The 26,346-nt window shown below is 37.6% G+C and overlaps 2 protein-coding genes across 15 annotated transcripts in view; both read right to left on the bottom strand.

Moving 5' to 3' along the window:
• The window catches only part of CUNH6orf89 (chromosome unknown C6orf89 homolog), a 28,893-nt gene extending 22,691 nt beyond the window's left edge, over nt 1-6,202 (bottom strand). For 2 of the 6 annotated variants that reach the window (XM_039323169.1, XM_039323172.1), the window contains exons 1-3: nt 6,034-6,165; nt 1,556-1,762; nt 378-543 (exon numbers count right to left, since the gene is read on the bottom strand). In XM_039323169.1, coding sequence (XP_039179103.1) covers nt 378-543; nt 1,556-1,762; nt 6,034-6,126 — 466 coding nt within the window. In that variant the 5' untranslated portion in view covers nt 6,127-6,165. Of the gene's footprint in view, nt 1-377; nt 544-1,555; nt 1,763-6,033 lie in introns of all 6 variants that reach the window. The other 4 variants (XM_039323170.1, XM_039323174.1, XM_039323171.1 and 1 more) reach the window with 4 other exon arrangements.
• A 3,935-nt stretch (nt 6,203-10,137) lies between these two features.
• Nucleotides 10,138-26,346, bottom strand: part of RAB44 (RAB44, member RAS oncogene family) — a 31,182-nt gene continuing 14,973 nt past the window's right edge. For 3 of the 9 annotated variants that reach the window (XR_005554280.1, XR_005554285.1, XR_005554286.1), the window contains 5 exons: nt 25,317-25,449; nt 23,912-24,006; nt 21,242-22,184; nt 18,265-21,071; nt 12,719-12,751 (listed from right to left, as the gene is read on the bottom strand). Coding sequence is in view for 2 of the 9 variants with exons in the window: in XM_039323205.1 (XP_039179139.1) it covers nt 21,326-22,184; nt 23,912-24,006; nt 25,317-25,449 (1,087 nt within the window). In the remaining 7 variants the exon portion in view is untranslated. Of the gene's footprint in view, nt 11,402-11,968; nt 12,046-12,649; nt 12,752-18,264; nt 21,072-21,180; nt 22,185-23,911; nt 24,007-25,316; nt 25,450-26,346 lie in introns of those variants that run through there. The other 6 variants (XM_039323206.1, XR_005554284.1, XR_005554281.1 and 3 more) reach the window with 6 other exon arrangements.

The following is a 26,346-nucleotide window of genomic DNA, read 5'->3' as shown; positions in this document are numbered from 1 at the left end:
GAGTCAATGCACTTAAATGTATAAATCTTCAAAATGAGCCTTTTAAGATCAATCAGGAAATAGTTTTAGCTTAAGGAAAAATACCTTATTAGATTGCCACACTATTTAGTGCATAAAGCATCAGAACAGTCATTATAGCTAATTTGCTAAGTTTTGTTACAACAATAAGAGTATCGTCAAATCAAGAGATGTTTACTGCAAGCAGATTTGACTTTAACGGTTATTCTTTTTCTTTTCACAAAAAGCAGAATGTAGTGTTATTTTAAAAATAAAGAACTGAATAGTGATTTTTATTTATGTCATCTGCATTTATCATATGTAAAGCATCCAGCTGTTTTAGTTTAATGATAAAATAAATGCTTAAATAATTTCCTTACTCTCTAGCATGTATTTCTTGGTAATGGGTAATGGCAGCAACCGGATATGATGAAAGAGGGAACTCCATGGGTGGGCTTTGGTGAGTGTGTTTTCAGATGGTGAAAGCGAATATGGCTGAATCATGAAGTATGCCGTTAGTAAAACTACTCCCAGGGTAACCAATCCCTGCAAGAGAAGATAAGAATAAGATTATTAGTATTACTAATTCCGTCTAACATTTCTCCAATACAATAAACGTGATAGCATAAATGACTGTTGTTGTAAATTTTTATCTGAGAGAGTCTCAAAGTGTGGGTCAGGGGTCACTAAAGGAACATTATGGGGGGAGGGACACTTTGGTTTGTTCCCTTGTTTATTTTCAAATCTGATCAGGGGCTTTGCAAGCAAAGTGGGGCCGCTGCCAAAAGCTCACTTTGGTTTACCACCCAGATTTGTTCTGGCAAGTTGACTACAAGCTTCAATGGTAGGAGCACTATCAAAAGACAACTTTGCCTCATTTTACCTGTGAAATCCCTAGTAGGTTTGCAACTTTTGAGATATTCAGTGATACTATATATTAATAAGTCACTAATAAAAATAAGTAATAAATATTTATTTCCTATCCAATCCTCACAAGAATGAAATCATTAGTTTTTGTCACAGGAAAAAGAGAGGTTGCACAAATTAACATCAATATACCCTAAAATCTAAGAACCATGGATCTAATCATATTCACAGGAATTTCATTCTATGTAGATTTCTAATTCCAGTACAAGTAATCCTCAACTTACAACAGTTCATTTAGTGACCACTCAGTTACCGAAAAAAGTGACTTATGACCATTTTTTACATTTATAACGGTTATAGCATTATATGGTCATGTGATTTACATTTGGATACTTGGCAACTGGCTCATATTTATGATGGTTGCAGTGTCCCGGGTCATGTGATCATCTTTTGCGAACTTCTGACAAGCAAAGTCAATGGGGAAGCGAGATTCACTTAACGACAGTGTTATTAATTTAACAACTGCAGTGATTCACTTAACAAATATGGCAAGAAAAGTCGTAAAATGGAACAAAACCCACTTAGCAAATTTCTCACTTAGCAACATAAATTTTAGGCTCAACTGTGGTCGTAAGTCGAGGACTATCTGTACACTTTCTACAAGAACATGGAGAATCCAAAACTGTGTTACCTTATATAGAACCATTAATAGAGGAAAGCGTGGGGGTCCCCTTTGTGGTTCATTTTTTTCTAAGAGTTGTTTAATGAATTTCTCAATGGCCTTTTCAGACATACCACACTGGTAACCAGTCTGTCTCACCAAGTCAATAGTCTCTGAAAGTTTATCATAAATGCTGAGTTCACTGGCCGAAAGCTCCATGTCCTCTGATGAAAAATCCTATTAGGAAAAATTCATCACAATTAAGAAAGAATCTATTCCAATGCCTCAAGGAAGGTGTCAGAATTAGACGATACGTTCTTTCTAGTAAGCCTGAAAATCTGGCTGTGCAAGTAGCAAGTCTAGTTCATTCAAACATGTAATTAATGGAATCAAGGCATAAGCATTTAGATTCTTGAAATAAAGCCATTTTATTCATCTCAGTAAATGACAAACAGATATTATCAAGCAACAATTGTGTGTTCTCTTTTCTTTATACTAAACACAATTGGCAGATCAAGAATTACTGTAACTCTCTAAAGCAGTGGTTCTCAATCTTTTTAATGCCGTGACCCCCAACCAGTCGTAAGTCGAGGACTACTCAACCGGTCGTAAGTCGAGGACTACTCAACTGGTGCAGCACCGTTTGCAGAATGGGACTTTTGGCAGGCTCAGCAGGGCTTTCAAAAGCCAATAGAATAAAAGGGAGTAGCACAGCTAAGGAAAAGAGGGAAAAAATGGCGGACTGCGTTGTTTGGCGACCCCCATGAAATGGTCGTTCGACCCCAAATGGGGTCCCGACCCACAGGTTGAGAACTACTGTTCTAAAGTTTCTGGAGATATACTGCAGCTATTTCTTGCCTATGAATAATAGTTGACAAAGAACAAAAATGGGATGTTATCCTACTTTATCAAACACAATAAAGAAATAGTGAAATGTAGGAGTCAGAACTTCAGAATGCAAAGTAATTTCACTATTGCAAAAGCAATGGTTTATATGCTTGCAGCTTAACAGACACAGATATGATCCACACTATCTCTAGTCAATGAATACTCAAACCATGCAAATGAAAAATATTTCTTAATATTATACATAAAATGTTTTAAACAAAGTGCTATTTACTGAAACTCAGTCATTTATTTTACCATGAGATACTGCTCTATTTATGGCACTTAGCAATATAATACCAAGAGCAGCCCATACTTGCACAACAGAAAATCTGATAACATGTTTTCCAAGAAGAGAAAATATTTAGAACACTGAATCCTTCTTAAAGGAATCTTCAAGGTCCTGGTGTCTGATAACACCATGCACTCATGTACTGGAGTAAAATAACACTATTTCTATGAATGGAAAAAGACCAAAATAGTCTGGATATCAACAAGATGGAATGATATGCTAATATATGCAGCATTATTTGAAAATAATGTTTTCCTCATTGTTTTAATCTTCTAACTTTCTATTCCCCATATGATGCTGAGAAGAGACAGGCATCTACCCCCACAAAGCACTAAGCATTTATACAAATCAGCACCAGCATAATTCCCAAAGAAAGGGAAATGCACAGAGGAGTAAAATTCCACATTTTTGTTAAGTTCTATTTACTTTTACAAAATGCATTAATATAATATTTTCTTCATTTAAGAAATATGCTATTTATGGGTATCAAATAACATAGTCATGACTCATGTGACTTCTGCAAGTGTGATTGTTCTCTGATGGAAAAACATTACACTAGGGGCAACTGTTTTATGTGGATATATATTCAAGCATCACTTATGCTTATCTTGAACTCCGAAAGGTGTTTCAGATATGGCAGGGGAATGAAAAATAAGTGTATGTATATACCGCTTTGCATGATGTTAGTCCACAAGACTATATACTTCTTCTAACCTTTCCTATGCAAATGTCTAATGAAACAAAATAGTTTTCTAAATACAGTTAGTAACAATCATTTCTGCAAAATGCACAATGAGTGATTGTTGTGGGGAAAATAGGAGAGGCTATTATGTATATCTTAAGCTTTTGAATAAAAGATAGAAGATAAATTTAATAAAATAAATAAGTAGACTTTTGTTGCAATGTTCCTTACTTAAAACATTGAAAAATGATGAAAGAAAAAAAAAGAGCTTCACTTTATTTAGCTTCTGTAACAGCTCTGAGCACCACAGCAAGTGCTGGAATAGAAAAATGAAAAGACTGTGAAGAAGGAGGGGACAATTTATTTTGGACTGGGGATACAACTCAGCATGCTGAGCTATCACAGGTCCCACAGAGGGCATGGGAATGCTTTGCCTCAGAGGCTTGTGTTTCTATTCTCACACTTAAAGCCCAAAGATGAATGAAAGTTGCATGGCTGGAAAATCAGCCACTGTGCAACTGAATTTCAGTGTCATGGTAGTCAGATATCCCAGAGTTGAAAACAGAGTGCTGGGGATGGCAGGCACATCTCAGGTTGCTTGTGGTTATTCAGCCCTGCTATAATGCATGCACTTTTAGATTCTATCCACTATTTGTTGAATTGCCATCTTGTAATTCCAGGCCAATCACCTGTGTCCTAAAACCAGCCAAAACCAAACAAAAACACACACACACGTCTACTGTTCCTAAAATTCATCAGTGAGAACTGAAATGCTTTAGATGACAACTCCCTCTCACAGATATAGATCTTAGAAAACATACTTAGAGTGTTTAATATTACATTATCTGTTTATTTCACAATAAAACTCAGGCACTTGACTGCTTTTTGTGGAAAATAGTACAGAATAGGTACCATGTTATCCTGAAAATAAGACCTGGTCTTATATATATTTTTTGCCTCCAAAAGAAGCACCAGGTCTTATTTTCAGGTGATGTCTTATTTTAGGACTGCCGCAGCCAGGCCTCTCATGCCCCGACACCTGTCGCACCACTGCCCAAGTTCTTTTGAGGCTGCATGCCATGTAGTGCATTGTGCCACTGCTGCTGCCGCTCACAGCATAAGGCTCATCCTGCCGTTTGCGTCACATCGGTACGATGAGCTGTGCAGTCTCCTGCCATGATCAAGCAGCCGCAGAAGAACTCAGACAATGGCACAAAAGGTGTTAGGCCCTGGGAGGCCTGGCTGCAGCAGTCCTAAAGTAAGACATCCCCTGAAAATAAGTCCTGGTGCTTCTTTTGGAGGCAAAAAATATATAAGACCGGGTCTTATTTTTGGTCCAAAAGTAAACATGTGCAGAGCATATGGGGCAGCTCTACCCCCCCCATCCTAGCTTGATTTTTAGGTGTGCGCCTACGGCTTATTTTGGGGGTAGGGGTTATATTAGCCACACCCCAAAAAAAATCAAGCTAGGGCTTATTTTCATGGTAGGTCTTACTTTTGGGGACACACACACACACACACACACACACACACACACACCTTTGGGCTATATTGAACCCTTGCCAAAGTTAGGAATGATGGTAACTAAAAGCCAGTGTCATTTGGAAAGCACAAGGGTTATCACTGCCAGAATTTTTTTTAATGCCAGCTGCTGTTGATGCTCATAAGAGTTTTTGATTATATTAAATATATTCAAAATGTCAACAAGCTATTCAGTGCTATTTCATACATTACAAGACACTGTCAAAAGGACCAACTGGAATACAAAACTTTACAGAACAGAATGACACTGAGATATAATCCATATATTACAATAAATCCATGTTATGTTCATTGCTGGAGTCCTGGAACATACTGTGGTACTGTACTGTCTAAATGCACTAACTGAATATCAGGATCAAGAATTTAAATTATGATAGATAGTAAAGGCAATACTTTATTTAAAAAAACTCTCTGTGCATCTGTCCATCCATCCATCCTAGTGCTAAGTAACATCACCTAAGAGGAAAGCCTTGCAAAATTCAACTGCATGATTTCCACTAGAACTTTAGAACTTTCCTGGATTACATGATTTAGAATTTAGATTTAGAACTTTCCTCAATTGCATCACATTGTTCAGATTTTTTTAAAAAAAAAACAACAACAACACCTCAATACAAAAACATCCTCATCCCTCAACGCACGTTTCAGGTCTCTAGCACAGAATACACCATGTCAGAAGCCTCTGACATGAATTTAGAGCTTTCGTTTCTGAGTCTTACAGTCACCCTACTGGCAGTCAATGGTAAAGGGGCTCGTGTTTTTCTATTCCACCTGGTTCCCTTTTGCTTTCTAACAGAGCAATATTGAAACATGTCTCCTCCGAAGTCCACCCCTATAACCTCAAATGGGGCTCTTTCCCAGTAAGCGCGTATACGGACTTGCAGGCTGCCCTATATAGAATTCATTTGGCCACAAAACAAATAGCCAGGAGTCCTCGAAAAGCCATTCGAGTTGCTCTCTCAAACACACCTACCCTCCTGGCCTCGCGCTGGGCCAGCGACTTGATTCTCGCCCCCGCCCCCTTCGGCGCGGATCTCTCACCCGTCCCCTCCCTGGATCCCCCAAGAAATACAGTCTGCCAATATCCTTCCCCGCCCCAGCCACCACCTCCGTCCAAGCTTGGCGATGACTCTCCCGCTTGTCGAGCGCCGTCTCACCCCATGAACCGCCCAGGCGGGTCGAGTCGCGTGGATCCAACATGGACCCGAAGGGTGCCTCCGTGCCAGTCCAGCAGCGGCACTCCGGGCTTCCTACTTCCGGAGTCAGGCAATGCCTGACCTCAAATTCGCAGCAGCACATTCGCCGCAGCAGCTCCTCTTCGGTATTAAGAATCTGCCGTTCAGCCCTTTTTCTCAAAGCGCGACTGGGACTTTTCATTTGCCAGTTTCGCAGACAGCACTCTGGGGGTAGCCGTCCTTACAATAATGAGCTTCTAAATTGGCAGCCTCTTTCTTCCATCACCCACTGAACCACAAACGACATTTTAGCTTCCTGTCTCCCGAAAATGGGGTTAGGTAAACTATTAAGTCGGTGCGTCCCGTGCACACAATTTGTATTGGTGTCCACCCGCTTAACTGAGCATAAATTGCTACCGTAATACCCAGCGAGGCTGATAGGATGGAAGGCAAGTGGAAGTACTAAAGGCAAAGTAACTTCGAGAGGTAAATGCTTTTTCAGATTGGGTGGCAGAACTCAAAATATCCAGAACTCCAGAACTTAACTGCTTCCCAACGCACAGAGAAAAGCTAAGAAAGCCAAGTTCATTTAAGATCATGAGTGCAAACACCAATGATTTTTTTTTTTAAAAAAAAATGACATAGAGTTGAAGTCTTGGGAGTATCTACAATAGTTCCCACATCTCCTAACTTTTTTTTAATGTAGTCCCAAGGTAATGCATCTTTGTTCATCCAATACCAGAAAAGGCTGAATGAAGTGGCTTTGCTCTCTCAGTATTTTGAAAGCAACCAAAATAATGAGTGTTAGCTGTTAGCTGCTTTTGAGAGAGAGGGGAATATAAGTGGTGACTGTGAAAGATTCTAACACCTTTGCTGGACAAAGTGATTAAGGTTGAAGGGATCCCAAATCCTTCCCTCTTGTACTGTATAGGGTTAAAATATAAAAATGCACCATTTTTCTTTCCATTCTTTGGAAATTTTACAAATAATTTTAACATTCCCTAGCATATTTTTTTAAAAAATAAATTCAAATATACTAATAGACAATATGACAATGCCACCAACTGCTTTATCCTAAATTCTAATTCTGTACACTGCTTTATGAATAATATATTTCCATTTAGCCACTTTCCAGTTTTGTCTCTCCCCTTCTTTTAAAGCCTTAATCTTTCATTTGTTTTCATTCTAGTTTGGGGGTCTTGAATTTCTTCATTGTAAACCTTCCATTGAAAGCCTTAACATAGAATAGCAAGTCAGTGTGGCATGCATGTTAAAATGGTTGGTTGGATAAGAATTAAACGTTCAACAAAATTCGTCACTCAGAGCCTTCTCTGTGGGCATGCATGCCATCGCCCAGTCCTAGGCATTCAGCTGGGTTTTATAAAACCTTTTCGCTTTAGGCCTCCACCTCTGTGTGCAAAAAAAAAAAAAAAGGTTCAGTCAATTTCAACTTCTTGCAGGAAAAAAAAAGATCTTGCAAAGTCGGAATTGATTGATTGAACTTTTTAGTCCCACCCAGACTGCCGTTACCACTGCAGCCATGCCCACCCAATTGGCCACACCCAGCCAATGGGCCACATCCACCCGGCACTTGACGATGCATAAGTGGGTTTTGGGTTGCAGTTTTGGCACTCAGTCTCTAAAAGGTTCGCCGTCACTGGACTAAGTTCATCCTTAGCTACAGAAACCACTAGGTCACTTTGGGTCAGCCACCTACCCTAGTTATAGGAAAAAACCGAGGGAACATTATGTATGCTGCCTGGATCTTCTGAAAGAAATTTGCAACATATAGATACTATAACATGTATATAAATCAGTAATACAATATTTTAGAGACCTGGTACTCAGTATTTTTTCTTAAGGGTTTTTTTTTTTTTTTTTTTTTTTTTGCTGGGTTGCATGAAACTTTAACTTTTGGCCATAGATTCAATTGAAATGAAACTCAAAATGCAACGTATGAGATACAATTTATTGTTTCAATTATCACACTTATCTGAATTTTGTCACTGTCATTTCACTCATTTGTGAGATGATTCATTATCAGTATACATTTTTCTTATTATTAGTCCAACTTGCTTTTAAAATAGCTGTTTTAATTAGGATCTCATTTTATTGTTGATTTTCAAATTACTATAAAGATTTAAATTCTGGAACAAATTCAAATTGGCCCAAACTTAACACAAGTGATGAATTTTAAATTGTGTTGCTGCCATCTGGTGGAGACATTTCAAACAGGGTTGATCATAAAAATGTGTTTTTGTTGTAGCGATTTGATATCTGAAGTAAGAAAGTACACAACTGGCAGTTTTCTTGAAATCCTTCTTCCGTGCATTCAGGATTATTTACAGATGGTAGAGAAAATACACAAAGAAATGAGCAAAGAGTATCTTTGCTTAATAGATGATTCACCAAAAATTAAAACAACATTTTAATGTTCTGCTTGTGTCTCAGTAAACATAATTCTGTTCAATTATGGCTATTCAATATTATCTAAACAAATTAATTTTAAATCCCTTTTTGTCTGGAAATTGGAGACTTGGCAATATCTATCACATCATCTTGCCTTCAGGCTTCCCCATAGCTACCCATTGGATGTTTTGGCCAAAAGCCCTCAAATTGCCTTTTAGCAAGGCCTTGCATAAAGATGTGTAGCCAAACACATCTAGAGGTCAACAGAGCAAGTCTTATCCAAAATAAGTGGACCATTATGAGGGCAAGCTACCTTTTGGGTGGGGAACCATTCATTTATTTGTTCCCTTTGTGTGTGCCAGTCCAATCCCACAGGCCTGTATGAGTAAAAAGATTAATAATACACAAAACAGAATGTTGTAATTAAATGTCAAAATAAATCTGGAACCTAAGGGACACTCAAAAAGTTGATAACCAAAGGAGTCTACAGGTAGCCCTCAACTTACAACAATTCATTTAGTGACTTTGAAGTTACGTCACTGAAAAAATTGACTTATGACTGTTTTCCACACTTACAATCCTTGCAACATCCCTATGGTCACATGATCAAAATTTGGATGCTTGATAACTGGTTCACATTTATGACAGTTATAGTGTCCTGGAATCATGTGATCACCTTTTGTGGCCTTCTGACAAGCAAAGTTAATGGGGAAGCCAGGTTTACTTAACAAACATGTTACTATCTTAACAACTGCAATGATTCGCTTAACAAATGTGGCAAGAAAGATCATAAAATAAGGGGGGAAACACTTAACAATTATCTCACTTAGCAACAGAAATTTTGAGCTCAATTTTGGTCATAATTTGAGAACTATCTGTATTTCTGATATCTCTTCTGCCCCCAAAGTTCTACAGAAAAGATATGTTTTAATGGCCCTCTCCTTGAGACTGGCCAATGTTCACACCAATCTAGTTGTTTTTAATCCCAGGCAAAACTCCACTAATTTCACCAAGGTGTTTTAATTTACTAAATATCTTTCCAATTGTTATGGTTTTTTAATGAAAAATCTTTCAAGAATGTAAATTATTTGGAATTATTTTAGGTAAATGATTTGGCAGATGTTTCAAATCAATCAAAATGAAACAGAAGTTGAATAATTAGGTCCGATATTGATGAATTTATCTAGGATTATTACTAATGGCCAAGAGCTCATTTCTGATAATGGATCACAGATTACATTCTGCTTTGCTTTTTGCCAATAACTGATGGCCACACTGACCAACTTTGCTACTCTCAAGTCCCAGGTCCCTAGGAACTTCTCTGGTAAGCAGGCTGGAAAGCAAATGTTAAAAATCATAAAGAAAACAATGCAATCTGCTTCCATAAAACTGCAAGAAAACTGCTATACAAATGCCCAAGAATCCCTAGGAAATAAGAGCTTTGAATTCACCATTTGTGGCCACCATGTTAACTGTTCTGGCCATATCCTGAGGACACTAATAGCAGGCAACAAATTAAAACACAACGGCAAGAGTAGAATAAATGTGCATGTTTCTCCCCTCCCCCCCTCCCCCTCTGCATGTCAGTAAAATTCTATGGAGAGAAGAAACTGAACTGTATATTAAGGATAAGTACTTTATTTAAAGATATATGAACTACAGCAGTAAATGGATATCTTATACTTAGAAATGAAATTAGTACAGTGTAAAAGAAATAGCATACATTAATGGCAATACAATACTTGCATACTGTATTATTCTTATGCCAATATTTGTCAGCACAAGGATGTCATAAACAGAAAAATATACATTATATGACATGCAGAATAGAATAATAAGCAAGAGAGATGATTGTCCACATTAAAATCTTCTTTACCATCAGTATGAAATCATAGAAGAGCCACCAAATTATATTAATAATCAGAAGAAACTTTGTATTAGAGGGGGGGAGGGAGGGGAGCTTAATTAAAGATAATACATGTTGGTGTTTCTCAAATTTGGCAGTTTTAAATGGGTGGACTTCAATTCTCAGCAAGCTGGCTGAAAATTCTGAGAATTGAAGTCCGCTCATCTTAAAGCTGCCAAGCTTGAAAAAGTTCGGTAAGATGCATATGAGGCTAAGCCTTTCTATTAGGTAGCATACAGTAACTTCAGGAGGCACTTTGGAATTTCCTCAGTGTGAACAGAAACAGATAGATATAAACGGGGATGGAGTGGGAGGCAACACAGCAAAATATGTGAAATATTGTGGCTATGTGAAGAATTACAAGTGGTTCCCTCATCCAATCTCAAAGTGCAAAATATCTTCCATTATTTCTTTCAGTATTTTTTATTTTTCTACAGTCCAAAACATGTGCAAAGCTCATATGAAATAAACATTTTCCCCCAGCACTGGCACTGAACATGTTAGCCACTACAGCAGAGCACAGATAATTGTCTCTTAACAAATATATATTTAAGGAGCAATGTCAATGACCTGTAGCATTATTATAGAAATCACATATCCTAAGCCACATCTATTGAATTAGATGACTAAAAGCAGGGGAAATAAAGTTAATTTCATAACTACTTGGCAAATTTCCAATGGAGAACAATTTGAGATTCTCTACTGGAAGGAACAGGTCAGGGATCCAGAGTAACTCAAAGTCTGAAATCTGTAAAGTGATGACCATCCTCAATTTTCATCCAAGTGGCTAAACTTCCTAAACTATACAAGTTGGATTCAATCCAAATTCAAGAGGGCAAACAATATATACAATCACACAGTGGACACAAGGATCAACAGTCATTAGTCTTTTCCACTTTATAAACAACAACTTCTTTTATTTTTAAGTTGCACTGGCAAGTCTAGAGCCTTCTTTTTTAATTGGTTTTCCTGAGTTTTCATCAACCTATTATAAATACAGAAGCAAATAGTCTGTATATTGTTTTGCATACTCCTAAAGATTTTCCAAAACTTCTGAGACCATTTGAAGTAACAGGTCTCTTTCACACAGTCTCTTAAACAAAACTTACACAGTACCAAATTCACACACATTCTCCCCTTAAATAAAAAATAGTCCAGCTTTAGTCAGTCTTGACATTATGGGTATAATTGACATCCACAATGAATATTCAACAAAGTTTCAGTAGGAGATGACCAGACTGAGCCCGAGGGAGGGGGTCAAGCATGTCATCAGTCTTGAGTCCCTTCACATCCACAAGAGAAGGAAGTCCAGCCCACCTTGAATTCTGTTGACTCTTATCTGCCACTAATTTGCCTTGACCATTAGTAGTTAAGATTCTGTAGTTAGCATGCAATAAACTTTTATTCATTCATCGTTTCCTGATTTTTTGCGCTTGACAGTTTCATTAATTCATTCACTACTTAGAAAGATCTCTGTTGCTGTAGGTTTCGGTATGAGTTGTATGAGTTTTTCCTGTCATAATCTAAGTAAGAGCTGGCACTGATTACTCACCTGACTAACTGTACTATGGATTCTGTAACATTGTAGCCTGAAGCAGCACTGCATTCATAAAATGGAAGTCCATACACCTGGCACAAAATTGTAAGAGACAATGGTGACAAGGATCACGTTTTTTTTAATTGACAAATTTTACACTTTAACCCCAAAACTGAATCCAATTTTCAGTCTTGCTATTTTATCTGGAAGATGGAATATCACACTGGACATTGTCAAATGTTTCTATTTTTGTTTTGGATGGATTGACGTAGAGAACTTGAGTCAAAAAAAAAAAAAGGCAAGTAATTTGATTGAAATGAACCCACCTGCCAATGTCAATGAAATACAGGTACAAATGCCAATGAAGCTTCCCACCCTCCTTTTTAGCTTTTGTAGCCTGTTTTAGTGTGTTATCAACATAAGCTTATACTATTATTTTTTTTCTATTTCTTCCTGCAGAGAGTAAGTCTTGGACAAGTGAATATAAAAGGATTAGGCTAGCATTTGAACTAGTTTCTTATAATTAATTTAACATTTTGTTAAATAACTTATTAAACATTGTATTAATATTTTATTAAATTAATATTTTATTTATATTTTATTAAATTAATGGCAAATGTTTCCGGATTGCATCAGATTATTTTTACTATCAGTGGAAAAATAATTAAAATGATAAGAGAAAAGCGAGGAGTGTACCTTAGCCAAGTATGCTCCATTGTCTACAGATACTCTCCTTTCCACACTACAGTCCATTTTGTTACCAAGCAGAAGGACAACGACTCCAGCTCCAGCTCCTTCCTATGAGGAAACACAGATTTCTTCAAATATTAAATGAAATCAAAATGTGTTGTTAAATCTTTCAACGGTAAAAAAATAAAATCTATTGGGATTAAGTTTCCTAACCATTAAAAGAAATAGTATGCTCATTTATTTGGAGATATAAAATATTGAAGATCTACTTTTAATTGCCTAATTTTTACAACATTTAAAACAATGGCTAATTTACAAATAGTTGTTTTGACAATGGTTAATTGCATAATTGTCAATGATTTGTTTCACAACTACATGTTTTTGCTGATGAGTATTTGTGAGTACAAAAGAATTATTACAGCTAATAGCTTCACTATCTATCTAGTAGTCAGATTTCCAGACTGCCCAGATTCAATATATTTATAGTTATTATTGCCTGTGATGGTATTTCTCTGAATGTAGCTAAGTTTTGCTTTATCATTTGTAAAATACATTGTACTTTAACCACATCGATTTTACAATTATTGCTTATGTTGCTATTTTTATTTACTGTCTCAGAATTGTTTTTCTTTTTGAATTGGTCAAGGATTGAAATAAAGCTGATTGATAGAAAAGGGAAACCCAATGTGGTCCAAAAAGCTTCATGAAGGGGAAGCAGAAGCATAAGAGCTGCTAGTTCTGGTTTTACATATAATGTTATGCTATGATTTCTTTAGTCAAGGTTTATTCAACAAACAACTGAGTTTCTACAACATCACAGAATAAGCTATGGTAGTAGTTCAAATTAAGCCATGGCAGCAGCTAGGACATCAACTGTTACATAGCATATTAGTGGACTAATTCTGGATCCATGTAATATCTTTACCACCTATAGTACTAAAACACTAGTACTCACATAATTTCAAGGGAATTTGGAAATCCCCTTGAAATTATGGGAGAAGTATATGTTCTTCTGTCTACATATCTAGCTTGCCATACAGTATATTATGAAATTCTGAAGCCACCATAAAGACATATAAAATATAATGAAAGGGAGAACTTACAGATAAAATATGTCCATGCTTTAAAAACTAATAAGACATACAGTGAAGTGCATAATAACATCAATAAGGTATACTGAAGATGGCAACTTGAGTTCTTGCAAGCACCCTTGCAGCACCCTCAAATCTTGACTGATAAAAACTGAGGCACAATGCACTCCCATTTTACAGCGCAAAAATATGTAAGCCCTTAAATAGTTATTTCATGGTTTTAAGAACTATCACAAATAAAATGCCTCAACTCCCATAATATCCAAGTTTCACATATCCATGTGTAAAACTATCCCACCAATAAGGTGGCTTTCAGCCTTTTCCCAAAAAAATGAATGTGGCTCTTGGTCAAAAATTATTGCCTACTCCTGATTTTTAGAATTGTAAAAGGTTTTTTTAAAAGGAAATTTAATTCTTATTTTACTCTATTTTTTATTTGTTTCCATGAATGTATATAATATATAAGAGATAAGTGCCTTTAATTCCAAAGTGGAGCACTCGTTACCCATACTCAGCCTGAGTAATTAAAGAGTATTAAATATTTGTTCCCCTTTATGGATTACTGCCTTGTCGTGGCGAAGGGGCTTGTATAACTCAATGAAGCTATAAGCTATGCGATGCAGGGCCACCCAAGATGGACAGGTTATAGCAGAGAGTTCTGACAAAATGTGATCCACTGGAGAAGGAAATGGCAAACCACTCCAGTATCTTTGCCATGAAAACCCCATGGACAGTACTAAAAGGCAAAAAGATATGACGCTGGAAGATGAGCCCCTCAGGTTGGAAGGTGTCCAATATGCTACTGGGGAAGAGCAGAGGGCTAGTACTAGTAGCGCCAGAAAGAATGAAGCGACTGGGCCAAAGCCGAAAGGAAGCTCAGCTGTGGATATATCTGGTGGTGAAAGGAAAGTCCGATGCTGTAAAGATTTTTTCTCCATAGGAACCTGGAATGTAAGATCCATGAATCAAGGCAAGACAGACGTAGTCAAAAAAGAGATGACAAGACTGAACATCGACATCTTAGGAATCAGCGAACTAAAATGGACAGGAATGGGTGAATTTAACTCAGATGACCATCAGGTATACTACTGTGGGCAAGAATCCCTCAGAAGAAATGGAGTAGCCTTCATAGTCAATAAAAGAATAGGAAAAGCAATACTGGGATACAATCCCCAAAATGACAGAATGATCTCAATTCGAATCCAAGGCAAACCATTCAATATCACAGTAGTCCAAATCTATGCCCCAACCACTGGTGCTGAAGAGGATGAAATTGACCGGTTCTATGAAGCCCTACAGCACCTTATAGAATTAACACCAAAAAATGATGTCCTTATCATCATGGGGGATTGGAATGCTAAGGTAGGAAGCCAAAAGATAACCAGAATAACAGGCAAGTTTGGCCTTGGAGTACAAAATGAAGCAGGGCACAGGCTAATAGAATTTTGTCAAGAGAATACGATGGTCATAACAAACACTCTTTTCCAACAACCCAAGAGACGGCTCTACACATGGACATCACCAGACGGTCAACACAGAAATCAGATTGACTATGTGCTCTGCAGCCAAAGATGGAGAAGCTCTATACAGTCAGTAAAAACAAGACCAGGAGCTGACTGTGGCTCAGATCATGAGCTTCTCGTTGCAAAATTTAGGCTTAAATTGAAAAAAGTAGGGAAAAGCACTAGGCCACTCAGGTATGAACTAAATCATATTCCTGATGAATATACAGTAGAGGTGACAAATAGATTTAAGGAATTAGATCTGATAGACAGAGTGCCTGAAGAACTATGGATGGAAGTTCGCAACATTGTACAAGAGGTAGCAACTAAAACCATCCCAAAGAAAAAGAAATGCAAGAAAGCAAAATGGCTGTCTGAGGAAGCTTTGCAAATAGCTGAGGAAAGAAGGGAAGCGAAAGGCAAAGGAGAAAGAGAAAGATACACCCAATTGAATGCAGAATTCCAGAGAGTAGCTAGAAGAGATAAGAATGCCTTCTTAAATGAACAGTGCAAAGAAATAGAAGAAAACAACAGAACAGGGAGGACCAGAGATCTCTTCAAGAAAATTGGAGATATGAAGGGAACGTTTCATGCAAAGATGGGCATGATAAAGGACCAAAATGGCAGAGACCTAACAGAGGCAGAAGAGATTAAGAAGAGATGGCAAAACTACACAGAAGAACTATACAAGAATGAGCTTAACATCCCAGATAACCACAATGAGATGGTCACTGACCTCGAACCAGACATCCTAGAATGTGAAGTGAAATGGGCCTTAGAAAATCTGAGCAACAACAAAGCTAGTGGAGGTGACAGTATTCCAGCTGAGCTATTCAAAATCTTAAAAGACGATGCAGTAAAAGTGCTACATTCAATTTGCCAGCAAATTTGGAAAACTCAACAGTGGCCACAGGATTGGAAAAGGTCAGTTTACATTCCAATTCCAAAGAAAGGCAATGCCAAAGAATGTTCAAACTATCGCACCATTGCACTCATTTCACATGCTAGTAAAGTTATGCTTAAAATCCTACAAGCTAGACTCCAGCAGTATGTGGATCGAGAACTACCAGAAGTACAGGCAGGATTTCGAAGAGGCAGAGGAACTAGAGATCAAATTGCCAACATACGCTGGATCATGGAGAAAGCTAGGGAGTTCCAGAAAAAACATCTACTTCTGCTTCATTGACTATGCAAAAGCCTTTGATTGTGTGGATCACAACAAATTGTGGCAAGTTCTTAAAGAGATGGGAGTACCAGACCATCTCATTTGTCTCTTGAGAAACCTATATGCGGGTCAAGAAGCAACAGTGAGAACTGAACACGGAACCACTGATTGGTTCAAAATTGGAAAAGGAGTCCGGCAAGGCTGTATACTGTGCCCTGCCTATTTAACTTATATGCAGAGCACACCATGAGAAAGGCAGGGCTAGATGAATCAAAAGTTGGAATTAAGATTGCCGGGAGAAATATCAACAACCTAAGATATGCAGATGATACCACTCGAATGGCAGAAAGTGAAGAGGAACTAAAGAGCCTCTTGATGCGGGTGAAGAAGGAGAGTGCAAAAGTTGGCTTGAAACTCAACATTAAGAAAACCAAAATCATGGCATCCGGCCCTCTCAATTCCTGGCAAATAGATGGGGAAGAAATGGAGGTAGTGACAGATTTTATTTTTCTGGGCTCCAAGATCACCTCAGATGGGGACTGCAGCCAAGAAATTAAAAGACGCTTGCTCCTGGGGAGGAAAGCTATGGCAAATCTAGACAGCATTCTAAAAAGCAGAGACATCACCCTGCCAACAAAAGTGCGTATAGTCCAGGCCATGGTTTTCCCAGTTGCAATGTATGGCTGTGAAAGTTGGACCATAAGAAAGGCTGAGCGCCAAAGAATTGAGGCCTTTGAACTATGGTGCTGGAGAAGACTCCTGCGAGTCCCTTGGACTGCAAGGCGTTCAAACCTGTCAGTCCTAGAAGAGATCAACCCCGACTGCTCTTTAGAAGGCCAGATCCTGAAGTTGAAACTCAAATACTTTGGCCACCTAATGAGAAGGAAGGACTCACTGGAGAAGGGCCTAATGCTGGGAAAGATTGAGGGCAATAGAAGAAGGGGACGACAGAGAATGAGATGGCTGGATGGAGTCACTGAAGCAGTAGGTGTGAACTTAAATGGACTCCAGAAGATGGTAGAGGACAGGAAGACCTGGAGGAACGTTGTCCATGGGGTTGCGATGGGTCGGACACGACTTCGCAATTAACAACAACAAATATTTGTTTGTTCATGGCAGTGAATCAGATAAGCTACTCTCAGTTTTGAAGCGATAAGAAAATACAGAAGGATTACTGATTAAGGAGGATGTTTTGATACCCTGCAAAATTCTGTAAGGCAAGGAATAAAAATATAATCCAGAAGCACCTTAACGCACATCTAAAAATAAAATAACATACAGATTTCTGTGGAGATTCTCAGTCATCCAGGTCATGGTTATCTCAAAAGTGCTTTTTGAAAAGGCAACTAGATTTAGTTTTTTCCTTGAGGAAAACATTTTGCTTCTCATCCAAGAAACTTCTTCAGTTCTGACTGAATCATTCAATTTCATCATCAAATGAAGTCAAAATTGAAGAAGCTTCTTGAATGAGAAGCGAAACGTTTCCTCAAGGTAAAAAAAAAAAGTCCAGTTGCCTTTTGAAAAAATACCCTGCTCCCTGCTCCATGGCTATTTTAATAACACAATCTATCTAAAATAATTTCCAATATTTATGCTTTTAAAAGATTTTGATATATCTATGCAGCAGCGGTATACTTTTAGCTAAATCTTTAAACAGCATTAGAGTAACATCACAAAGATTGAACTGCAACCCTCAATGTATTTATAAAAGTAGTAAAGACTATCAGAAACAGACTATGTAACCACATATAGCACCAACTAGCATTTTTCCAACTAAAGTGTTTCAAATTTCTGAGAATCATCATGATCAAAAATAAAAAACTGAGATTAAACAATAGTGGAATATAGCTGTTTATTGCTTACCTGGACACAATTCAACCAGTACCGCACGTCTATAAAACTGTATTCTGAGGTGATGTCATACATCAAAACAACTCCATCAGCCTTTCGGAAAAACTGCTTGGTGACACTGTGATATCTGTCAGGAAACATGTCATTTTTCACAAATATGTGTGTTCATACTGTACATATTGATTCATGTGCATGATTGTGCATGATAAAAAACCTTAAAATTTATCATACATATGTTGTTTAATATATTTAATATGTTATTATTGTTAGAAATAGAGCAGCGTGGTGGCCTGGGGGTAAAGATGCTCACCTCCCATTCGGAAGGTTGAGAGTTCAATCCTAGGTAGAGGCAGATATTTCTCTCCTAGGGCGCGAAGAAAAAAATATCTGCTGAGAACTCTATGTGGCATCAGGAAGGGCATCTGATCAGTAAATGCTCATAAGTATTGTGCGTAACAATTTCCTGGAGACCCCACTTTAACAAAGATTCTTAAAAAGCAAAATAGTGACAAATAAGAGTACAAGGATGATCAAGCCCTTGAAACCTATATAGGTAGTCCTCAATTTATGACAATGGAGACTGAAATTTTGGTTGTTAATCAAATCATCACACGACTAGATCCAATTTTATAACCATTTTTACTGTGGTCATTAAGCGAATCACTGTGGTTGTTAACCAAATCATGTAGTCATTAAGTCAATCACCCAGTCGTTAAGTGAACTGACTTTGCTTATTGGAAACCAGCTGAGAAATTTGCAAATCACAATGCTGTGACCACAAGACAAATGTTATAAATGCATGCCAGTTGCCAAGCACCCGAACTGAGGTTGTGTGGACCGCAAGGGTGGTGTAATGGTTGTTACTTCAAGGACGGATTGTTAGTCAGTTTATCCAAGATCATGTGCACCATTGTTAAACAAGCAGTCCTTAAGCAGAGGACTAGCTGCAAAAAGGGACTGAGGAGTGGGTACATTTATCCTTGAGATAAGGGAGTTATCATTGCACTTTTCAACCTCTATCTCACAATAAAAGATGTAGAATAATGACTTTAAATTACTGAAAGACTGGTGAGATACAATCAATGGTGGGATTCAAATATGTGAACAACCGGTTTCCTGTGTGGATGTTGCTTCTGGAAGTCCATTCTGGGCCTGGGCGACAAAAAATGAGCTACCAGTTCTGCCGAACTGGTGCAAACTGGCTGAATCCCACCACTAGATACAATGTTAGCATAATCTTCAAAAGGTAATGATAGTTCAATATTGGAACTAATTACCCAGGAAAACAAATATGTTTTAATGACATGTTCATGTAAAGGTTAGACAGCCTTTGTCAGAGGTGCTACAATCTGATTAAGCAATTGCACTCAGTGGCTGAAATGACGTGAATGGTTGCATGAATGATATGCCGATGGGACTTTCCCTTCAATAACAGAATATGCAGTTATAAAGCCATGCAGTTCTGGGAACAAACATTGTTCATCAACATTAATCACACCAGTCTTGAGCATAGTCCAAAGTCAGTTCCCCGATATTTTGTCCTTATTTTTGCAGCCTTTATACTACCTTTCTTGCCCAGCTGTGTCCCACAGACGTAAAGCAAAGCATCTGCTATCCAAAAACAGGTTTTTGATCCGATAGTCCATTCCTACAGAATACAATGCAATCATTTACAATAAAATTCAAGTCACGCCTCAAGCTGGCTCAGACAAAAGAAAACAAGGAATGCAAGCAGGAATTTTACAGATAAGAGTAGAATATTGAAGATCAGTCATTTTGCAGGCATTAATAAAAGCAAGGTTTTTTACCTAGCATTGCCATTTGCAGGCAGAGAATGACTTTGGATATTCTTTCATGTTAACTATACCAATAAAAAAGAGGGAAAAAAGGAAGGTTATGCAAAATCCCATCAGGAGAAATGAGGTAATGTGGAGAAGATACATATCCTGTCTATGTTTTCCTTTAAAAGGGTATATAGTTCAGCTAAGAGTATGGTTGTGCAGTCCCATTATCAAACCAGGAAGGAATAACATTAGACATACAGTAGAAAAAGTAATGCTTTCCATTATTGATCAGAAGCCCAACTTAAGTAACACAAGTACCGGGAGAAAAGGAATTTGTCACATTGTCTCTGCATTATTTATACAGCACACTGTAAAAGGCTACACTGGTTAGAACATACCTCCAGTATACGTAAAGCTAGTTATCTCCAAAAGGCACCCTGACAGAGCCAGTAGGAAGAGGTGGAAATAGAGCCAGCATTAGTAGTTGGCAATATTCAGTACATACCAAAGGCTTCCAACTCAAAAAGTTGCCTCTTTGTAAGTACAACCTGAGCCCGTTTTTTTAAAAAAATCCCCCCAAATCTGTTTTCCTTCAAGATATTCAAGGAGTTGTTTAGCTCCGTATAGCTAATTTGTATCTTTTCTTTAAAATTTGTATCTTTTCTTTTTTAAAAATCCTGCTTTGTTATAGAATAGTTCCAACTATTCTATATTCCAATAGTTATTTGTATCCTCTTGGGTTATATTTGAACAACAATAAAAACAACTATTATTATTGCTGATATTAATATAATATTACATTAAAATGACACTTGCTGTCATTTACTGTTCATCTGGATTTCTGCAACTCAAATCTGATAGTCCTATTAACAGAGGCCTAAGTCAAAGCAAAATCAAAGAAACAAATAAACCACTAAAACTAAACTAAAAGACTTTTCAAAAAGAAAAACCTATACATTTATTGCATGATTTTCAAGTACGTGATCCATACCTATAGTTGCAGTCACCTTTGCTTCAAAAGAATCATTTTGAAACCTGTTTAAAAAGGAAGTTTTGCCAACATTAGAGTCTCCTACAAATAGCACATTATAAAAATGATCTGGATGAGAATACAGAATAGCTGTGTCTTTAGAAGTTTCTTTATTCATTTGGCAATCACAAACTTCTGTTCTAACACTGGTTTCTTCATTAAATTCTGCACTGACCTCTTGATTCTTCTTACATTCAGATGGACCAATCCATCCTTCTCTCCTATCTTCTAATGAGTACATCTCTAGCCTTTCAGAAAGTTATGTGTGCATTCCTGGTCCAAACATATTCTGTAATTGACTGCTTGGATTATGCCCTGTATGTAATTTGTGCAGAGCCTCATTGGACAGAAAATACTCTGATGGCACATCTTTCAGTAGAGGAAGTTGAGTCTGTGATACATTTCTATTTAGAATTTTCATTTTTGCATACTGGTTTGCCACATCTTCATCAGTGAATAGCTGTGGGACCTGAATGGTATCATTATATTTTAAAACTTTCTTCTTATGTCCAGGTTGAGTTATCTCTTCTAAAACTAGAGTCCCACTTTCTGTTGGGCTTTTCTTGTAGTCACTGACCTGTATTGCCAAATCTGAATAAACAAAAGGCTGAATCATGGAAGCAAACCTTTCTCTCAGTGTAGGCTCTATAGTTATGACTTCCTTTCTGAATTTAGAAAAGTTAGCTTTCTTCATCTCCAGATCTTTGACTTCTACATGAACTGGTCCTTCTCTAAAACGATCTGCTTCTGATATAGATTGATCACTAGCCATTTCAGAAATTCTATTTTGTATAGCATTGTTTGTTGAGCATCCTTTTATTGGAGACAGAGGCATTACATTTTGTTGCAAATTTTCATGATGTTTAATATGATCCAAGGACTCTTGTTGTTGAAAACCAAAATCATTTATTTCTTGATAATGGGATCCAGACATTTTGCTCAGTGCTGCAATAGCCTCATTCAACTCTTTAAACAAAGAATTTTGATCTGCAGGTTCCTGTGGAAAGAATTGACCTTCATCTATAAAAGGTTCTATCAAAGGGTCTTCTTCAGTGGAAATCACTCTTCTACTGGCTTCTACATCAGGTTCAGTCATTGATGTCACATCATCAGATGTCCTGTCACATCATTAACAATACAAAGAAAAAGAAATGACTGCTCATAGTGACACAGATCCTAAAGCTCACTGAATTTTAGTGATGCAAAACTATCTACCAGGAATATGGGGTTCCTACATGCATTAAATATATTTTAGCTTGCCCATTATTGAATGAGTCCAGGTTCAACTCCACCTTGCCATAATGGTAAAGGAAGTCCTTGAATGACAACGGCAATTGGGACCAGAATTTCAATTGCCAAATAATGCAGTTGTTCTGTTCAGCTGTAAAGCGCAATGTCACATGACCCCATCACTTAGCAATGGCAATGCCTGGCACATCATTAAGTGAAGTTCCTAGGGCATTAAGCAAGCATCTATGGAGATTCTCAGTCATCCAGTTCATGGTTGTCCCAAAGGTGCTTTTTCATGAAGCAACTGGACTTTGTTTTTCTTGAAAGTTGGTGGGGAATGGGAGGATTTATACTCTTGTCCTGCCATTCCCCACCATCCAGTCAGAGCTGAAGAAGCTTCTTGGATAAGAAGCAAAACATCTTCAAGAAAAACAAGGAAGTCCAGTTTCCTCATGAAAAAAGCACCTTTGGGACATCAACTCACAACTTTCTGCCTGTTTTCAACAACCAAAATCAGTGGGGAAACCTGTAGGGAAGCCTACAAGTCCCAGGTAGCTCAAAAGCAGGCCAGTATGCAGGTAAGTGTCTGCTGTCAGGTGGAAGAAGGAGCAAGGGGGTGTATGAGTAGCAGAGGAGGCATGGTACAAGTGCAGGGATGTTTGGGGTGACTGTTGCTAGGTGGGAGAGGACACACAAGGGTGCACAGGTGTTATGTCCTGGGCCAGCAGGCACAGGCTGCAGCGATTGGCCCGGGCATCCACATGGTCTGCCCGGGCCAATCGCTGCAGCCTTTCTTGTCCCGGGCATCCACATGGTCTGCCCGGGCTAATCGCTGCAGCCTGTGCCTGCCGGTCCAGGACATAACAACAAGTGGCAGAGAAGGCATGAGGCAAGCACAATGCTCAGAGATGACGACTGAGGGTGCATGAATGGCTGGGGAAGCACAATGTCAACATGAGGCTCAGGGACTGTGTGGGAGGGTGTGGGAGTGGCTTGCAAGGCTCAAGAGCTGAAAGGCTGGAAGAAGGTATGTAGGAGAAGGAGATTTCCCCAAGCAACTTGCAGTCATCCCTTCTGGTTTCTCCATTGACTTTGTGGGGAACCAGCAGGAAAAGTCGCAAATGGCAAACACATGACTTTGAGGACCAGCCATAATTACCACTTGTTCAGCGCTATAATAACCTCAAAAGATTGTTGAACAAGTGGTTGTTAACCAAGGAATATCTGCATTTACCTTTATTAGTATGGTAGGAAATGGCTTCTACTTTTTACCAGCAGCAGTAGTAGTCAGAAGTTTGGAGCCCAAATCATCAAGTAATAATTTTCTGTACTGAAGGTAGATATCCGCTTTTGCAGAAGATTAAAAGAAGTTTTCTTTGAGGGTTTTTTGGTCTGTTATATAGCACATTCTGAATGGCTTTTTCCTTTGTTCTCTAGCACGAGGTAATGGATAATGGGGGGGACAGAACTCAAATTGGGTTTTAAGTTCTTAAATACACCTGCCACTTCATTCTTGCCTTAGAAGCTCCTGACCCCACCAATACAGGAAACTATTCCTTTCCCTTCTATCCTATCTTCATATAAACGCTGTTAATAGATGTGTTTTGATCCTTACTGTTGTATAGAGCTATCCATTTTGTCCTCATTCAGAATATATTCCATTTTCACCTCCTGCTGAGAGCAGATCATCTCATTGAAATTCACAGGATCCTGAGAAAAGGAAGAAAGGAAAGAAGAAAAATATTTAAGATTAATTCTGTATTTAGTTTTGAAGGAAATGCTAAATACTATTCAACATGATCTACTACTGTGACTTTCCCAATTTCTAAAGAGACAGTTCTGTAGCTTTTTTTATTTTTGATGTGGCAGGAAGCAATGAGGGAACAAAGGCAAAAAAGCACAGCTCAAGGGCTTATTTTAAGAGCAGAGCAGCAATATAGTCTTCCACTGAATCAAAGTGTTTACATTCCTTTCCCCAGCAAGTGGAATCAAACTTTTAAACTCTATTATCATTTATAAGAAAATAGCATAAAAGAAAATTATTTATTTTCCAAGCTCTTCTATTAGAAGCAATTTCTATAAGGAAATACTGTATTTTAACATCTTCAGTGGGACATTTCATTTCTCTGCAACATATTTGGATTTGTTGAAGATTATTTATTAAAACTTTTTTAAAAATCACTCATGAAACTAGAAATAAATAGCATACTATCAGGTTAAATTTACTTGCTGATAACTATGTATAGGATTGAAAATCATTTTGGAAATAATAAATGAAACCATGAAGTACCCATGTGAAGAATTTCTAGAATAGCACAGCAATAGAGGAAATCAAGTAAAACAAATATTTCTTGAACTTTATTGTAACTTTAATCTTTAAACTTTATTGATTACAGCTACCAAAAGTAGATATAACATAAAGTTAGATATGTACTTCAGACAAATTTTTAAACCAGTTTTATTTTTTAAAAAATAAGCAAAATAGCTAAGCAACACTCTGTACACCCAATGAAATAATTGTAGTCCATGAAAGCTTATGCAGAAATAAATGTGTTAATCTTTAAACTTTTAAGAGCTCTTAAAGAAATATTGCTTTGGATGCTCCAATAAGATTGAAGTTGTTTTATATATATATTTTTTAAAAATGTTAAGTATTAAAAGACTTCAGGAGTCAGCAATATAGAAGTTACATTAATAAAATGTACTTGCTGTTTTTTTTTCTATCAAAGCGACAAAGATGACAGATGATAAAAACTGTTATCCATCCATCTACCTGGATCACTGAATAAATCTTATATAGCCATACATAATAATTAACTTACAGGGGAATCTGTTTTGCTTCTAATGAAAGGACACAAAGCAAACAGTGACTCATAGAGAAACATGGGAAATGAGGCTTTGCGAAAGAAGTTGTGTCCTATGAAATTCAATGACCAAATAAATCTTAGATTATTATCAGAAAGCCATCTCCAGTATTAATTCAGAAGAAAATATTGGTGTCAGCAATGAGCAAATAGTACCTGTATGGAGTGAGGAACCTTGTTGGTGTCTCCCTCCCTTTGTCTGTCTCTGCAAAGAGAGGAAGGAACATAGCACAGGGTTTTCCATTTCTTCCACGCACCTTTGCAAATTGTTTCAGTAGAGATATAAAACCTAATAGCAGGAATGTAAGTCAAAACTAATAGAATAATGTGTACGGAGGATGGAAATACCAATGATGGTGCAAAGAGAAATGGGTGTTCTCTCAAGAGGTCAAGGAAAAGAGAATACAGCTAGTCTTTGACCACAATTGAACCTCGTTGTTAAAAGAGAATTTGTTAAGTGAGTTTTGCCTCATTTTACAACCTTTCTTGCCACAGTTGAGTGAGTCACCACAGGTGTTAATTTAGTATCAAGGCTGTTAAGTGAATCTGGCTTCTCCATTAACTTTATTTGTCAGAAGGTTGCAAAAGGTGATCACATGACCCCAGGACATTGCAACTGTCATAAATATGAACCAGTTGCCAAGCATCTGAAGTTTGACCATGTGACCATGGGGATGCTGCAACAGTCATAAACATGAAAAATGGTCATAAGTTACTTTTCAGTGCTGTTGTAACTTCAAACAGTTACTAAAAGAATGGTTGTAAGTCAAGGACTACCTGTAATCACACTGCAGCCCTAATAAAGGTTTTTCAAAAACAGAACAGCCTTTGAACAATTATTTCAAGACATATTAAAAGTACTAGTACAATTAAAATGCTCTTCCTCCTGCCAAAACTCCACATGCTTATCCCATCTTTTTGTGGAAAATTATTGGGGAATGCAACTGAGCTGTTCTGTGCTTACCAAGTTACCAGATCTGGATGTTTGCGGAGCACATTAATGGATATTGAGGGGAGTAGATGTTTTAAGGATGCAAGTACTTATCCAGAGAGGAAAAAACACAAGCATTTCCATCAGGTAAGAACTACTTTATTCAGTCCTGCAAATATTCAGTCTGTTTTCTGTGAACCTTAGCCTTTCTTCCAAAGAGATATGCACTTGTTTTTCACATTATTTGTCTGCAGT

Source organism: Crotalus tigris, unplaced genomic scaffold (assembly GCF_016545835.1).
Source record: "Crotalus tigris isolate CLP2741 ecotype Arizona unplaced genomic scaffold, ASM1654583v1 scf7180000024167.7108832, whole genome shotgun sequence".
Taxonomy (NCBI): Eukaryota; Metazoa; Chordata; class Lepidosauria; order Squamata; family Viperidae; genus Crotalus; species Crotalus tigris.
This window is presented reverse-complemented; position numbering and strand designations above follow the sequence as displayed.